The sequence below is a fragment of the Rhincodon typus genome, chromosome 4 (assembly GCF_021869965.1).
Source record: "Rhincodon typus isolate 14 chromosome 4, sRhiTyp1.1, whole genome shotgun sequence".
In the NCBI taxonomy this organism is placed as follows: domain Eukaryota; kingdom Metazoa; phylum Chordata; class Chondrichthyes; order Orectolobiformes; family Rhincodontidae; genus Rhincodon; species Rhincodon typus.
The window spans coordinates 2267827-2285768 of NC_063335.1; the positions used below are offsets into that span (position 1 = coordinate 2267827).

The window sequence follows — 17942 nt, forward strand, 5'->3', positions numbered from 1 at the left end:
TCGGATTCTCCAGCATCTGCAGTTCCTACTATCTCTGATTCAATCAGGGTATTGGACCCTGGTTGCTATGTGCAGATATTTTATTTTGTGATTTGAATTTTACTTTTCTATTTAAACCTGTATATGGGGAACAGTGATGTACTGATGTCATTGGACTGGTAATCTGGTGTCCTGGTTAATGTTCCCAGAATGTAGGTTCAAATTCTGCCAAGCAGATGGTGAAATTTGATTTCAATAAAATTTGTAGGTAAAAGTTAGTCTAACGGTAAATGTGTAACCATTGTTAATTGTTGTGTAAATTTATCTGATTTACTAATGTCCATTAGGGAAGGAAATCTCCATACTTACCTGGTTTGGTTCACATGAGACTACAGACTCACAGAAAAGTGGTCAACTCTCAACTACCCTCTGAAATAGCCTAGAGTGCTGATCAGTACAGGGGCAATTAGGAATGTGCAACAAATGTTAACTGTGCCAGAGACCCCAACAGTAATTGTACTGGCTGAAGCCCATATTGTTCTCAGAAAACAACCTTCCGATCTGCAAATCAGTTGAGGATATGAGACAGTTTAGCCAACAGGAAAGACTAAACAAATTATTTCCCTTTTCTCTAGAAAAGAGAAGATTGCAGAGTGGCCTGATAGACGTCTTTCAGATTACAAAATGTTTCATTGGATAGAATTTGAGATGTTTCCTCTTGCAGTGGAGATTAGAATTAACACCTATGAAAATGCCAGCCACTAATAAATTCAATCAGGAATTCAGGTGAAAGTTCTTGACTTAGAGTGGCGGGATTGTGGAACCTATTTCCACAGACAGTGGTTTAGTTGAATTGTATGGATGCATCAATGGGGAAACTGAGTGAACACTTGAGGGAGAAAGAAATGGGACAATATGGTGATAGTGTTCGATGAGGAAGGATAGAAAGTGATTTGTGTGCATCGTAAAACATTGTTTAGGCTGAATGTCCTGTTTCTACAGTAAGTTTTATGGCATACTCACACCCAACCCTGTCCTACGCACAGCTACCCACCTCATGCCTGAAGTAAGGACTCAGGAGAGAGTGGACATGAAGACCTCTTTATATGTTATCCTAGTGACCAACAGGGATTTCCTGAATGCTGAAGTTAAACAATGGTGCTCATTTTGAGATTGTTCAATTCCTCCACCACTGATCTAGAATGTCCCTCCAGAGGAAATAGTTTCACCATACTAATGTTGTTAAATGTTTTTCTCGTCTTATGCAGCTAGACAACCGCATCCTCATGACCTTCATGGAAATAGCATGTTGCTGAACTGTTTTTATGGGGTGCGTTTCTTGAGTGCTATTACCCTTGTGTCTTGCAGGCAGGGATTCATGTTAATCTACAGATCTGCCTGTCTGTGGAACTAGCCCAGATTGTAGTTTTAACAACATAGTTAAAAACGACCTGACATTTGCCCAACACAGGAGCCACTAGCTGGTAGTCCTGATGCCCTGTTTTGTTTTCCATAGCTCATTAACCAATTATGGAACTACTCAGTGTTATTGGGTAACCCTTAACAAAGTCACAATTAAATTAAGAACTTTCCTTGCCTAAATGGCACAGTGACAACAGCACAGCTATGTTTATTCAGAAAATCCCATAATAAAGATTTTCTCAAATAAACTATGCAGTGAGGTTAACTAACTAAGAGAAATGAATTTAGAGCAATCATCAATCCATTTCCTGTATAGGTTAAAGGTCACGAACCAAACAATGCAAACTTGTGGCAGTTATTTTTTGTTTGCAAGAAGGAATAACTTCACTGCGATCTTTTTTATTAGCAAGTGATGAATCATGAATGATAGCCTTCATTAATAAGACAGGGAAAGGAATCTGGTATTAATATGCAGTCCTCAATCTGCAGCATGGCTCATTATTACATTAATCATTGGTTTTGCATTGATGAAACATGTGATTGGAGCTTGCTGTATAACATATAATTATTGAATTCCGTCTCTCTCATGACCACTTCATTAACTGAATTTGACACAGATGTTACTCAAATTTTATTGATTTCACGAAAGATAGAATGCAGAATTGCAAACCTAAATATAGGTTTATGCCATCGCAAAGGAATTTGGTTCAACCTTCTATCGTGGTTTATGGCAGACCAGAGTTGAAATTTATTAACTCGACTGCAGATGTCTTAAACACTAGCAATAAAAAATATCAATGCGGGTTTTATACTTCATACATCGGACAGTGGAGAAAGTTACACTTGACCATTCTTGGAACTTAAAGAACTTATTCTGCCTTCACCTCTTTGTTGAGAAACCAACATGGAAAACAGTGCATCATGAATTGACCCCCAGGATCCAGAGAAAATGAGAGTCCTAGATTTCCATGTGATTTAACTCTTTAAGCCCCGCTATTATGCCATGGAATATGCTGGAGTATAATAATTGCAAATGTACTGCCATGAATGGCAGAGCAGGCTCGAAGGGCTGGACGGCCTACTCCTGCTCCTAGTTCTTATGTTCTTATGTTCTATCTGTAGGAACAATAGTGAGTTGACTGGAGTCACTAGCCTGGCATCTCACTCTCAGCATCCATTGCTATATATCCTCCTTTTCCTCATAGACATATAGATGTTTACAGCATAGAATGAGGCCATTCAGCCAATTGTGTCCATGCCAATGAACAAAGATCTGACTATGCTAATCCAATTTTCCAGCTCTTGGCCTGTTGCCTTGGACATTTTGACAATACCAGTGAATATCTAAATACTGCTTAAATGTTATGAGAGTTTCTCACTCGACCACCTTTTCAGGCACTGAGTTCCAGACTCTGCTATCTTCTAGGTTTAAAAATAATTCTGCTCAACTCTCCTCTCAGCCTTTTATCTCTTACCTCAAATCTATGTCCTTTGGTCATTGATACCCCTTCTAATGAAAACATGCCATCTTATCCACCTTACCTTAGCCCCGCGTAATCTTATACATCTCCATCAGATTGCCTCTCACCCCTCACTGCTCTAAACAATGCAACTCCAGCCTAATCAATCTTTCCTCAGTTCAGACCCTCCAGCCCAGGCAGCCTCCTGTAAAATCTTCTGCGCACTCAGTCAAAAACTGTCACGTCCTTTCTGAAATGTAGTGACCAGACTGCACAGCATATTCCACTTGTGGTCTACCCAGCATTTCATACAGTTCCAACGTAGCCTTGGTGCTCTTGTAATCTATGCTAATGAAGACAAGTATCCCAGATGCCTTCTTAATCCTATTATCTACCTGTCCTGCTACCTTCAGGGGTCTGTGTGTATGCACACCAAGGCCTCTGTCATCTTCAGTCCTTCCCAGGCCCCTATTATTCACAGTGTAATCCCTTGCCCCAATAGCCCTCCCCAAGTGCATTAAGTCACATTTCTCTGGGTTGACTTCCATTTTCCACTGCTCTGCCTACTTGATCAATCTGTTTATACCTTTCAGCAGTTTATGGCTAACCTCCTCTCTACTAATGTTCATGCTATCTGCAAACTTTGTGATCATCCCCCTATGTGGTCATAGCTGTGTTATCATGCTCTTGCATGTTTAACTGTGCCTTCAGCTCATTTCTCTAATTTCTTATGCTCCTTGCATTAAAATATATCCCGCTTCACTTTGCTGAACTCATTGCTTCCTTATCTAGCATATGTTTCCTCTGCTTTCCAAAGTTTTAACTTCTAATTCCTTGTTGTTTCTCTCCCCTCTGAACTACTTATCAGCATCCCATCCCCCTTACAGCATGAGCAAACCTCCCCTCAAGGATGTTGTAGCTGTTTCAGTTCAAATCCAATTTGTACAGATCACACCACCCCTAGAAATGATCCCAATGCCTCAGGAGCCTGAAACCTTCCCTCCTGCACCATCTCTCCGTTCATCAGCTCTATCCTTCTATTCGGATACTCACTGCTGTGGGACACTGGAGTAATCCAGAAACTACTACTTCAAAGACCTGCATTTCAATTCCCTACCAAACTTTTAAAAATCTATTTGCAGGACATCATTTCTCCTTCGTCCCGTGTCACTGGTCCCAATGTAGACCATGACCTTTGGCTGTTCGCCTTCCCCATTCAGAAGGTTCCTCAGCCATACCGTAACATCCTTCACCTTGGCACCTAGGAGGCAACATACCATCCTGGTGCCACATCTGTGGCCTCTCACCAATGAATTCCTACCATTATTGCCCTTCCGCACTTCTTCCTGCTCCCCCCACCCACCACCTCAAGCAGGTGGACCACCCACAGTGCCATGGCCTTGGTTCTGGCTCACCTCCACAGAGCTCTCACTATTTCCCAAGACTGAAAAAACACTTTTCAGGTGAGATGCACTCGGGAGACTCCCCCACTATCTGCCTGCTCCCCTTCATTTGTCTGGTGGTCACACATTCCCTCAGTGCCTGCAATTCCTTATGATGTAGGGTGACCGTGTCCAGAAAAGTGCTACCTCTGAACCTCTCAGCCTCACGAATGTACTGCACAGCTCCAAGCTGCTGCTCAAACTCCAAAGCCCAGAGATTTAGTTGCTCAAGCCGGAGGCAGCTCCTTCACACATGGTTATCCAGACTACCGGCAGTTTCCCACATCGGGCAGGATATGCTAATCATGGACCTGAGCTCACCAGCATACCTCAACAAAACAGAGTATAGACCTTTGCTTTTCGTTTACTGTTAGTCCTTCTTATTATACACTAGAAAAATTCTCACATCAGGCAAACAATCAGAACTCTTTAATTCTATCAAGTGAAAAGGTTTATTTTTGAAGTTCTAAGATATTAATTATGCAATATTTTAAGCTTTATTTATATTCTTAACTTAAATAAATATTTAGTTAGAAGCGACAACAGAGAAATAGCCACAAATTGTCTATCTGTGCTGCTGTGACTTCATACTTTGATTTTATTGAAACTGTTCCACTGCTGGTCAGTCTGCTTCTGGCACCTCTCCACTATCACTGCTTCTTTTAACCTCACTGGCACTGCACCTGGATCCCACACAGCTCCCAGCACTTTGTTTGCTTGTCTGTCAGAAGCTCACCACACAGCTAGCTCCTTTCTCTGTAGTACTGCAAGAACCAATTCCAGTCAACTGCAGTGAACCTGACATTCCTCTTGCATCGTTGTGCAGAGCTGGGCAGACCTGACTGGCAAACCCAATTCAGTTGCTTCATACTTCTTAAAATGTGGTCTTGGGTGAGTGAGTGGGGAGGGGACTTTTGAAAACCTTTGGGTGCAGTGATGGCACTAGTTCTAGTTTGGTATATTGTTGATTCACAAGGCAAAAACTTCATATCAGTCATGAAGAAAATCAGTATCAAACTCCAGAAATCCTAGTCAAGCCAGAATCAGTTGACTTTAGACTAAATGTTTGGAGTAAATCTGCATTACAGGAATAAGTAGAAGATCACTAGGGCTAGTCTTTTGCATGGTGGGCAGGGTTATGCAAATAAGTAGCACATGGTTTTGATGGAAAAGTTGAGAATAACCAAGGAAATTGGTGTAATTCTAATCTAAATCATTTATACACAAATTAACTTGCAAGAAACAAAATGCTGTCAATATTCTGATGGGCTGTGAGAAGACTCATGTGGAGTATAAATACCAGCATGAACCCATTGGGCTGAATGGCCTGTTTCTGTGTGATAGATGTGTGAAAATACTGGCACTGTGTTACACTTACACTATAGTTGTACTGAATCTTCCAGGAAATTCAGGCCAATAAATCAGAAAAGATCAATCTTTATTTTTAGAAATTCTTATTGGAATTGTTGGTTTTGATAGTTTCCTTGCACTGTTAATTATATTTTTATACATGTAACAGTTTATAAACCAGTGGGAATATGATGTCCTGTTTATTGTCAATGATTCTGTTTGTTTTTTACTCACAGAACAAAGAAGTAAGATGTACAAGAGAAAAATGTCCTCCACTGCCAAAAGACTGCGCTCTTGTTGTCAAACAGCGAGGAGGTTGTTGTGAAAAATGCAAAGGTGCTTTAACATTCCCTCCTTTTCAACATTTGACTAGTGTTTCTGATTGTGTGCAGGCACAACATTATTCTGTGTAGTTCTGACTCTCTCTATTGGAAGGTTTGAATTGACACAGCTGACAACATGCTGCAGTAATGGGTTTTTCTCTTCAAGAACTTTCAATGTTTTATTGAGTTTCCCCCACCTTACACAGCATTTACAGCGTTAGTAGGCCTGGGCTGATCACCACCCTCACTTAACCTCCCTAGGTCACTGACCATTATCAGGACTAAAAATTATTCTCTTGCTTCTTCCTGCTTTCCTCGATTCTTAAGGATACAATCTTTGCCTTGAGCCCAGAACTTCCTGGTAACTTGTCCCAATGGGCAGTCAGTCTCTGTGAATTCCTGCTGAGTACCAGCACGGAAAATAAAAAACAAGCAGTAATTACTCTGCCATGCACAGACACACATGGACAAATGGACTCTCATACACTTGTGTAGAAACACATTCTCCTATATACACATTTCCCAACAGGATAGCAAAATGTGAAATCCCTGAATGATTCATCCCTGAAACCAGAGTTACGGAAGTTACTTGTGATGCCCAGCTGTGGTCCCTGCACTTGGAACAGGCCATGTAGGGATTATGACAGAACCTTTCTGGACTTAATGCTAATACTTTGTTGGGGGCTTTAGCTGGGGATACATTGAGTTACACTGATTTTTTTTATTGTCCTCCCTTTACTACCTTCTCCTTCAGTTGGGAGGGCTCCACCGGCAGGGCTGTGAATTTGTCGTTGCTTTCAGACTGAGCCTGAGGCAAAATCTGCCTGTCGTGCCCTGGTGTTAAATTTTGCAGTTCTGTAGGCATTTCCAGATAGAGTGCTACCCTTTCACTCACTGGGCCAAATATCTTATACAATTGTTGGAAGTCAGGTTCCTAACAAACATTTATGGCAACACAGAACTGCCATGGATTAGGTATCTTGTACTTTCTGTTTATGTTTCAAATTGTCAGACCAAACTTCTTCATACAGTCATGATTCACTAAGACAAAAGATATTAAGTGGTATATTTTGTGTTTGAATCATAGAATCCATTCTGTGCAGATAGAGGCCATTCAGCCCATTGGGTCTGCTGCAACCCTTCAACGAGCATCTCAACCAGAACCACCAATCCCTGTAACCCTGCATTTCTAATGGATAATCCACTTAGTGTGCACATCCCTGGACACTACAGGGCAATTTAGCATGGCCAATCCACCTAACCTACATATGACTGTGGGAGGAAACGAGGAGACCATGCAAACTGCACACAGTCACCCAAGGCTGGAATCAAACCTGTGCCCCTGGCATTGCTCACCACTGAGTCACGGTGCCACCCCATCAGAGGATTCTATAAGAACAAATACCTCCTTTATTTCCTGAATTGACCTCAACTCCCATTGTGAACCACATCTGCCTCTTCCATCATTGTTCACTTCTTAGCATTCAGAATATAGAGTTAAAATTCAGAAATGATCAGGGAAATGAAAACCTTAAAATCATATAACACAGAGGGAGGCCATTTAGCCATTCATACCTTTCCCAGGTCTTTGATAGAGCTCTGCACTTAGTTTTACGCCCATACTCTTTCCCATCACACATTTATTTAAATCCCTTTTTGAAAACGCCGACTGAATTTACTTTCATGTTCCTTTCAGCCAAAGCATTCCAGTTCACCACAACCCCATGAAAACAATTCTCCTCATGTTCCATTTGTTTCTTTTGCTAATTTTCTTAAATCTGTGTCCTCTGGTTACTGATCTTCCTGCCAGTAGAAACGTTTTCTCCTGATTAACTTTATCAAAATCCTCCATGATTTTGAAAACCTATTAAATTTCCCCTTAACTTTCTCTGTTCTAAGAATAACCTCAGCTGCTACATTCTCTCCATGACACAAAAGTATGTGGAAAGGCAAATCGCAAGAGGAATATAAACAGTTTACAGGGAGATATTGATAGGTTGAGTAAGCAGGCAAAAAGTTGGAAAATAGAGTACAATGTGGGAAATGTGCAGCTTCTCATTTTGGAAGGGAGAAGAAAAGAATGTAGTATTATTTAATGGAGAAAAACAGCAAAAGCTGCAACACAAAAGGAATTGGGGCTGTACACAGAAAGCTAGCACACAGGTCCAGCAGATATTTGGTAAGGCTAATGCAATGTGGGCCCTTACTTCAAGGGGGTTAGTGTGTTCCTGCAGCTGTACAAGGTGCTAGTGAGACAACATCTGGAGCACTGTGAGCACTTTTGGTCCCTTTATTTAAGAAAATATTTTATTGGAGTTATTAGGAATGTAAATGTTGTACAGTCAGTTGGGTAGACACAATTCTTTAAAAACCAAAAGAACTGCGGATGCTGTAAATCAGGAACAAAAACAAAGTTGCTGGAAAAGCTCAGCAGGTCTGTGAAGGAGTAAACAGAGTGAACGTTTCGGGTCTGGTGACCCTTCCTTCAGAACTGATAGTGGCTGGGAAAACATCAGTTTATATGCAGAAAATAGGGAGGTTGGTGGGGTAGGGAGTAAACGATAGGATAGAGCCCAAAGAGAGAGAAAGACAGTTGGACAGACAAAGGAGTTGCTAACGATCAGACTGGGAGGGTGAGTAGTTGTTAATGGGGACTGTTAGTGACTAACAACAGGGGGTGTGTAATGGCAGACTATGTGGTTACAAAGCCTGGTGTGTGGGGTAGGGGCTGGGACATGGGAGAGTTTAGGCCCTAAAATTATTGAACTCAATATTGAGTCCGGAGAGCTGTAGGGTCCCCAAGCGGAAAATGAGGTGTTGTTCCTTCAGCTTGTATTGGGCTTCACTGGAACACTGCAGCAAGCCGAGACAGAGATGTTGGCCAGGGAGCAGGGTGGTGCATTGAAGTGGTAGGCAACAGATAGTTCAGGGATAGTAGGAACTGCAGATGCTGGTGAATCCGAGACAACAAGGTGCAGGGCTGGATGAACACAGCAGGCCAAGCAGCATCATAGGAGCAGAGAGGCTGACGTTTCGGGCCTAGACCCTTCATCAGATAGTTCAGGGTCTTTTTTGTGAGCAGAACGTAGATGTTCTGCAAAGCGGTCGCCAAGTCTACGGTTCCTTTCCCCACTGTAGAGGAGACCACATTGTGAGCACCGAATGCAGTAGACTAGATTCTTGGAAGTGCAGGTGAAGTGTTGCTTCACCTGGAAGGTATGTTTGGGCCCTTGGATACAGGGGAGGGAGGAGGTAAATGGACAGGTGTTGCACCTTCGCCGGTTCCAGGGGAAGGTGCCGTAGGGCTGTGGGGAGGTGTTGTGGGTGAAGGAAGTGTGGACCAGGGTGTCCCAGAGGGAACAGCCCCTGCGGAAGGCGGACAAGGGTGGGGAGGGGAATATGTGTCTGGTGGTGGCATCTGACTGGAGGTGGCGGAAATGGCATCTGATGATCTTCCGGATGTGGATGCTGGTGGGATGGTAGGTAAGGATAAGGGGAACCCTATCGCTGTTGCAGGAGGGAAGAGAAGGGGTGAGGGCAGAAGTACGGGAGATGGGTCGGACCCAATTGAGGGCCCTGTCGACAACGGAGCTGGGGAATCCTCGGTTGAGGAAGAATGTGTTCATTTTGGAGGCTCCCTTCTCAAAGTTGACCTCATCTGAACATATGCAACTGAGATGGAGGAACTGAGAGAATGGGATGGGGTCTTTACAGGAAGTGGGGTGTGAGGATGTATAGTCCAGGTAGCTGTGGGAGTCAGTGGGTTTGTAATGGATATTAGTGGCCAGTCTATCCCCAGAAATGGAAACAGAAATGTCGAGGAAGGGAAGGGAGGAGTCAGAGATAGACCAGGTGAAAGTGAAGGCAGGATGGAAATTGGAGGCGAAATTGTTGAAGTTTTCCAATCCCAGACGAGAGAGGGAAGCAGCACCGATGATATCATCGATGTATCGGAGAAAGAGTTGTGGGTGGGGGCCGAAATAGGACTGGAACAAGGAATGTTCCACATACCCCACAAAGAGACAGGCACAACTAGGGCCCATGCGGGTACCCATGGCAACCCCTCTTACCTGAAGAAAATGAGAGGAGTTGAAAGAGAAGTTGTTGAGGGTGAGGACAAGCTCGGCCAAGCGGAGGAGAGTGGTGGTGGGTGGGGATGGTTCAGGTCTTTGCTTCAGGAAGACACAATTCTTTGCAGCCTAGAGAGTGAGCCCAGAAGAAGTTTCTTGCCAGTACCAGTGCTTGAGACATCTGGTCAGGATTGGAGAGGAATTTGCAACGGGAGAGGTAGGGTCCATTTGTCATGGTCCATGTGATAACATAGGTAGCAAATAGCTTCTACAAAGGGAGTATGATCAGCCAGGGTCTAAAATAAAAAGCAAAAATTCAAATTACCTGAGGCACTAGCACATTTGCACAGGATAAGTAAGAAAGACCGGTGTTAACGAAATGGGCTTTGATTCATGGGACACTGGTTTCATTTCATGGGCACTAGTTTGGGTAAAATTAGAACTGTCCCAATAGGATGATCTCCATCTGAACCAGGCTGAGACCAGTGTTCTGATGAGTCATTTAACAAGGGAAGTAGAGAGGTCTTTAAACTGAATAGTGGGGTGAAGGGGGTATGTATGAAGAGATGTAGTAAGTCAGTGGAAAACAACAGGCAATAAATCAGAGTAACGATAATGAGATCTTGGTACATAGGGACAGACTGTACAAACGTAAAAATGTACTGGCAGATAAGGCCATAGGATAAAAGGCCCTATAATAAAAAGGCAGAGTTGATGATTCTGTATCTGAATGCATGCAGCATTTGTAACAAAATGGATTAACAGATGGCACCTACAACAACAGATGTACGTGACTTAATAGCCATTACAGAGACATGATTCTAAGGTGTTTATGGCTGGGACCTAAATATTGAAACATATTTAATTATTAAAATGCCAGGAAGCTAGGAAAAGGTGCTAGCTTTATTTCATTAAAGATATAATATCAGGTTGATGAGAAATAAGAAATAGGAATGCTAATAGGAGGTCACTTGTGAGATTACCACCTCCTCCCACCCTTCCCCAAACTGTATTATATTGTAGGGCAAAGTTACAAGAAGAAATAACTGGGTCATATAAGAAAGATGTCACAATGATCATGGGTAACTTTAATCTACATGTAGATTGAGCAGAGGTAACATAGTAGTGTATCTAGAACAAGTTCTTTGAGCAGTACATTCTAGGGCCAATTAGGGAGCAGGTTATCCCAGATCTGATAGTGAACAATGAGACAGGTGAAAGTGATCATTATATGGTAAAATTTCATGTTCAATTTCAAGGGAAGAAGTTTGTTTTAAGACCAGTGTTTTAAACCTACATAATGGTATGAAGGCAGAGCTGGCTAAAGAGTACTGGGAAATTAGGTTAAAAGGTGGGATAGCAGAGGCACAACAACAGATTTTTAAAGAAATATTTAACAACAAGGGTATATCACAGTGACAAAGAAACTATCTTTGAGAAAGATGCATCATCATGGCTAAATTCAATAGTTTAGGATTGTGTTTCTATAGGAAAACATAACTAAAGCTAGAGTTCATCCTCCAGAACATGAGTCTGGAAAACTGATGATGGCATCCCAGGAAATGATGGAGATGTTGAAGAAGTATATTTTGTCTGTCTTCATTGTAGAAGATTTAGAAAACTTTCTGAAGATATTTGAAAATCACAAAGTGAAAGGGAAGGAGGAACTTAAAACAATCACAAAATAAGTGTTTATACATAATAAGGAGTAACATATTAGCATGGATAAAGGGTTGGTTAGCTAACAGGAAACACAACTTGTGACTGGTGGAGTTCCATTTGGATCAGGCTGTGTCAATGACTTTCATGAAGGACTCAAAAGTATGGTAGCTAAATAAGCTGATTACACCAAGATAGAATCATTGAATCATACAGTGTAGAACGGGCCCTTCAGCCTATCATGGTAGCCTGGTTAGCAAGGTTGGGTCACATGGAACCCAGGGGGATCTAACCAATTGGATACAAAATTGACTTGAAGGCAGGAGACATAGGGTTGCTTTTCAGACTGGAAACCTGTGACCACAAGGATCTGGGCAGGATCCACTGCTTTTTGTCATTTATATAAATTATTTGTATGTGAACATAGGAGGTATTGTTAGTAAGTTTGCAGATGACACCAAAATTGGAGGTGTAGTGGACAGTGAAGAAGGTTACCTCAGAGTACAATGGGACCTTGATAGATGGGCCGATGGACTGAGGAGGGGCAGATGGAGTTTAATTTAGATAAATTTGTGGTGTTTCATTTTTGTAAGGCAAATCAGGGCAGGAATTATACACTTGATGATAGGGCCCTGGAACAGAGAGACCTAGGGGTACAGGTACATAGTTCCTTGAAAGTGGAGTCGCTGGTAGACAGGGTGGTGAAGAAGGTGTTTGGCATGATTGCTTTCATTGGTCAGAGCATTGAGTATAGGATTTGGAACATTATGATGCAGCTGTACAGGACATTGGTTAGGCCACTTTTAGAATATACATTCAATTCTGGTCTTCCTGCTTTAGGAAAGATGTTGTTAAACTTAAAAGGGCTCAGAAAAGATTTACAAGAATATTGCCTGGATTAGACGGTTTCAGCTTTAAGGAGAAGCTGAATAGGTTGGGGTTATTTTCCCCTGATTGTTGGAGGCTGAGGGGTGACCTTATGGAGAGGACCTGAAGAGTATCTTTTTCACACAGAGGGTGGTGCCTGTAGGGAATGAGCTGCCAGAGGAGGTGGTGGATTCTGGCACAATTACAACATTTAAAAGGTATCTTGTTGGGTATATGAATAGGAAGGGTTAAGAAGGACATGGGCCAAATGCTGGCGAATGGGACTAGATCAGTTTAGGATGTTTGGTCAGCCAAATTTGGACCAAAGAGTCCGTTTCTGTGCTATATGACTCTGAGTCTATTGAATCTATGCTGCCAAAAATATACTACTGTCTACACTAGTCACTCTTCCCTGCAGTAGGCCCATTGCTTTGAATATTCTGACACTTTAAGTGCTTACCCAAGTACGTTTTAAAGGTTGTGTGGTTTTCCACCTCACCTATCCCAGGCAGTGCCTTCCAAACCCCCGCCAACCTCTGGGTGAAAAAGGTTTTCCTCAAATCCCCTCGAAGCATCCTGCCTTTCAGTTTAAAATTAATCCCCCTTGTTATCGACCCTTCGACTAAGGGGAACAGCTGCTTTCTATTCACCCTGTCCATGCCCCTCATAATAGGCTATGAAAATAAGTTGTCAAGAGGAGGTAGAGAGTCTGCAGAGAGATATAGATGGATTAAATGAGTGGGGAAACATTGGCAGATGGAATGTACTGTGGGAAAATGTGAACTTGTCCACTTTGACAAGAATAGAACAACAGGATACTGTTTAAACTGAGAGAGATTCCAGACTTTAGAAGCACAGAAGGTTCTGGGTGTGCTTGTCTATGAGTCACACAAAGTTAGTTTTCAGGTACAGCACTTATAAGGGAAAATGGAATGTTGCCAGTTAATGCAAAGGGATTGGAATATAAAAGTAGGGATGTTTGCTTTGGTTGTAAAAGGTCTAGAACATAGAACATAGAACATTACAGTGCAGTACAGGCCCTTCGGCCCTCGATGTTGCGCCGACCTGTGAAACCAATCTGAAGCCCATCTAACCTAAACTATTCCATTATCATCCATATGTTTATCCAATGACCATTTAAATGCCCTTAAAGTTGGCGAGTCCACTACTTTTGCAGGCAGGGCATTCCACGCCCTTACTACTCTCTGAGTAAAGAACCTACCTCTGACATCTGTCCTATATCTATCACCCCTCAATTTAAAGCTATGTCCCCTCGTGCTAGCCACTACCATCCAAGGAAAAAGGCTTCCACTGTCCACCCTGTCTAATCCTCTGATCATCTTGTTGAGATCACATTATATGTTCGTTTTTGGCCTTCTGATTTGGAAAAGGATGTAATCACAAAGCAATTTAGAGAACAGATAAAAATTTATTCCTCTGACAAAGAAACATTGAGCATGTTGGGCCTTTACATGCTAGAGTTCAGTAAAATGAGAGGTGATCTCAGTGAGATGTAAGGTCCTAAGAGGACTTGACGGGGTAGATTCTGACAGCTTGTTCGATGATTGTCTTTGGAATTTTTTTCCCTAGAAAGCAGAACTCTGGGTTATTGAATTTATTCAAGGTGAGCGAAATAGATTTTTGGTAAAGGATTACTGGGCAAACAGACATGACTAGTCAGGAACAAAAACAGAAGTTGCTGGAAAAGCTCAGCAGATCTGGCAGTATCTGTGAAGGAAAAAACAGAGTTAATGTTTCGGTTCCGGTGACCCTTCTGACGAAACGTTAACTCTGTTTTTTCCTTCACAGATGCTGCCAGACCTGCTGAGCTTTTCCAGCAACTTTATTTTTTCTCCTGATTTACAGCATCTGTAGTTCTTTCAGTTTTTACTAAGACCAGCCATGATCTTATTGAATGGTGGAGCAGGCTTAAAAGGCTGATTGGCCTAATTCAGTTCCTAAATCCTAAATTCTATGTTCCTCCACAGCTTTCACAATGCCGTTAACAGCCACGACCCTATCCACCCTCAGAATAATACATCTGAATGAGTTCCCGGTGAATGTGATTTAGGCAACTTGTAGAAATAGGTTCTAATAATAGCTAAGATAACAAGGTGTAGAGCTGGATGAACACAGCAGGCCAAGCAGCTTTCCTGCTCCTATGATGCTGCTTGGCCTGCTGTGTTAATCCAGCTCTACACCTCAGATTTTCCAGCATCTGCAGTTCCTACTATCTCTAATAATAGCTATGCATGTTTCTGGAGAGAATAGGGTTGTGGGATATGGAGCAAATTCAGATTGGTTACATTGAAATGTCAGGAAGTGTCAAGCTTTCTCAGAAATTGTTCTATATTATTAATGAGAGGCTCTCAGTGAACTGTGATGAGATATGCGCCAATTGTGGAAATGAATCTCAGTAACTCATCACTTATTAATCAGCCCAACTATCTTTAGGGGCAATGTTGCAGTGTTAGTACCACAATCATATTTAACAGGCAGAAACTGTTCTCAAATTTACATATCTACGAACATTACAACCTCAGATTCACCAATTGATTCTTGCATTTGGGAATAAGTAAAATTGCTGTAATAGTTTAAATGAGACACAGGTTAGAATGGCTGCTGCTTCTAAAATCTCAGCATGTTGCAGGATGCTAAAATAGAATACTTTCTGACCAGCAAATCAATCAAAGGCTGAAGTAGTTGGTCAGGGAGGTGGGGCAGGATCTCCAAAGGCAATATCTTTAACACAGACCTGATATTTACCCCATTTTATTCAGGACTATGTATCAATTTCACATCCAAGACAAAGAGAGTTGGTAGGGGACATGTATTCAACTTGGTAAAAGGTAATTTCAGGAGTAATGTAACCACTTTGACAAAAAGCGTGAAATAAGTTTGAGATTGAGCAATGGAGGCAAAAGCCTTGGGAATTATTTAAGATAATAGACAGAAGAACCAAAGAAATAATTAGGAGAATTGTTTGGATACCGTGAATTATTGTGAACTAGAATGAGGCACTTATAAGGTAAAAACCATGTCAGAGGACACAAAGGTGGTGACCAAGTACACCAGCTCCAAATGAAACACCACATTCATGAAAAAACACACAGATCCAAACCCAACAGCTCTTTTAAAAGCCACCTACAACTTCACTGTATCAGCTGAACCGTTGTCTTTTTAATATTGATTTAGAACAACAAAGAACAAAGAAAATTACAGCACAGGAACAGGCCCTTCGGCCCTCTAAGCCTGCATTGACATGCTACCTGTCACAACTAAAACCCCCTACCCTTCCGGGGACTGTATCCCTCTGTTCCCATCCTATTCATGTATTTGTCAAGACGGCCTTTAAAAGTCACTATAGTATCTGCTTCCACTATCTCCCCCGGCAGCGAGTTCCAGGTACCCACCAGCCTCTGTGTAAAAAACTTATTTTGGTTTGAAAATTATTCTGTAGAATATATATTTAATGTCTGTTCTATATTTGTGTTTTTTATAAATGTTATGTAAATTATGAAGCAGGTTCAGTAATAACTTTCAAAAGGACTAAGTGTTCTTTCTCAACTCTATAGTAATTCCTTGTGACATTCCTTCATATGGTTCCTGGGATCTGCTGACTGTTTCTGATCCATATCTTTGTCTCCTCTTTCCATAAGAATGCATGTTTGGTGGGAAGATATACAACAGCTCAGCAGCCTGGCTTGTACCTTCCAAGCCCTGCATAATGCGGACATGTCAGGTATGTGTTCCTTCTGCCCCATGTGTGTAATCAGATATTAATGTGTTTGGCTGGATTGAATGGTGAGGATGTAATGGGTGCTTCGAGTGATACAAAGTTAATACTTAAGAAGGGAATTTTAGTTAACGGTTGGTGTTGAGTGATCATGCATTGGTTTTTGGAGTTGGTGCTCACAGGCTTAGATATCTCCCTCCAATGACCAATCAATTTTCCTGAGAGACTTCTAACACCCCATTCTAACCAGCTTATCCCTCCTGTGTATAGTTCCAACTTCTACAGCTGCATCTCTGCCCTGTCACTATTTCTGGGCGAAGAAGGTGATGTATTGTTTCAAAAACTCAGACAATGCATAGGGCCTTTAAGATGCTGCAACACTTTAAATACTGCAGCAGTTCACAATTTAAGGGCAAAGCTAGATCTTATGGGATAAAGGAATAGAAGGATATGTTGTTAGGATTGGATAAAGTGGTGTGGACAAGGTCACGTCGAGAAAAAACAAAGTACAGACCTTTTGGGCTGAATGGCTTGTTTTTTTATTGCACAATTTATATATTTCTCTGTAACTATTAGGGAAAGGATCACGCCATCCTTATCCAGGCTGTGTCCATTTATGTCTCCAGCTTCACAGCAATGTGATTGACTTTTAAATGCCCGTTAAAGTGGCAGAGCAAGCCACTCTGTTATATTAACTGTTCAATAAAATGGCCCATGACATTCTCAATATTTTCCTTTCTTACACAATGACTACACTTCAAAGCTACCTTATTGACTGGAGCACTTTGGAGTGTTAAAAGGTTGTAAAAGATGCTATATAAACGCAAAAGATTTTCCTCCCTCATTCTAACTTGAATTTTTGAACCATTTTTTTGTGTAGTTGTTGTTTTGTTGAGACACAACTAATTACAGATGCTTCTCACAGAACATGAGGATCGATTAATGAAGTGGAGTTTAGCTAAATATTGATTGCCATTTGCACAAGGTTGAAGGAAGCAGGAAGTTTTGAAATATCAAAGTTAACAGCAACAAAAGTGCAGGCAGTATTTAATCCAGTCACACAGGGAACTGTGAAAATTTGTGGTGTCTCCTTGGATTTCACTTATTTTCCATGCAAATATGTGTCCTTTTTTTCATATTAAAGCCAGTCTCATGTTTATACCTGTTGTTTGGATTTTTTTTCCCCCTGTGCTTTGGTTTTCTGAGGGATCAAAGAAAGCCATGTCAAGCTGGTGTGGTGATCTGGAACCTGCGCAGACACAGAATCATAATCAGTGCAGTGTAAACCGGACATAACAATCTGTCTTTCATGTCTTACCCGCAGGAAGGTGTCATTACAGAATCAGAGATACTGTGTGTGGTCTACTGTAAAAACCCCATCATGCAGCAGGGAAGGTGCTGCCCAGTGTGTCAAGGTAATCCACCTTTACTGGGACATAGAGAGCTACAGGACTAACCTCCCCTTACTAACCCCAACCCCACCCCTCCACCAACACCCCCAATCCTCCTCTCCCCCCACCACACACATACATACACACACATACATACACACACTCACATACACACACACATACACATACACACACATATACACACACTCACACACACACACTCACACTCACACACACTCTCTC

At 41.8% G+C, this 17942-nt stretch overlaps 1 protein-coding gene across 1 annotated transcript in view; it reads left to right on the forward strand.

Moving 5' to 3' along the window:
• bmper (BMP binding endothelial regulator) overlaps positions 1 to 17942 on the forward strand; it is a 46230-nt gene that overhangs the window by 8263 nt on the left and 20025 nt on the right. Inside the window, exons 3-5 of the mRNA XM_048595605.1 lie at positions 5890 to 5989; positions 16232 to 16314; positions 17633 to 17723. Of these exons, the coding sequence (XP_048451562.1) occupies positions 5890 to 5989; positions 16232 to 16314; positions 17633 to 17723 (274 nt within the window). The remainder of the gene's footprint in view (positions 1 to 5889; positions 5990 to 16231; positions 16315 to 17632; positions 17724 to 17942) is intronic.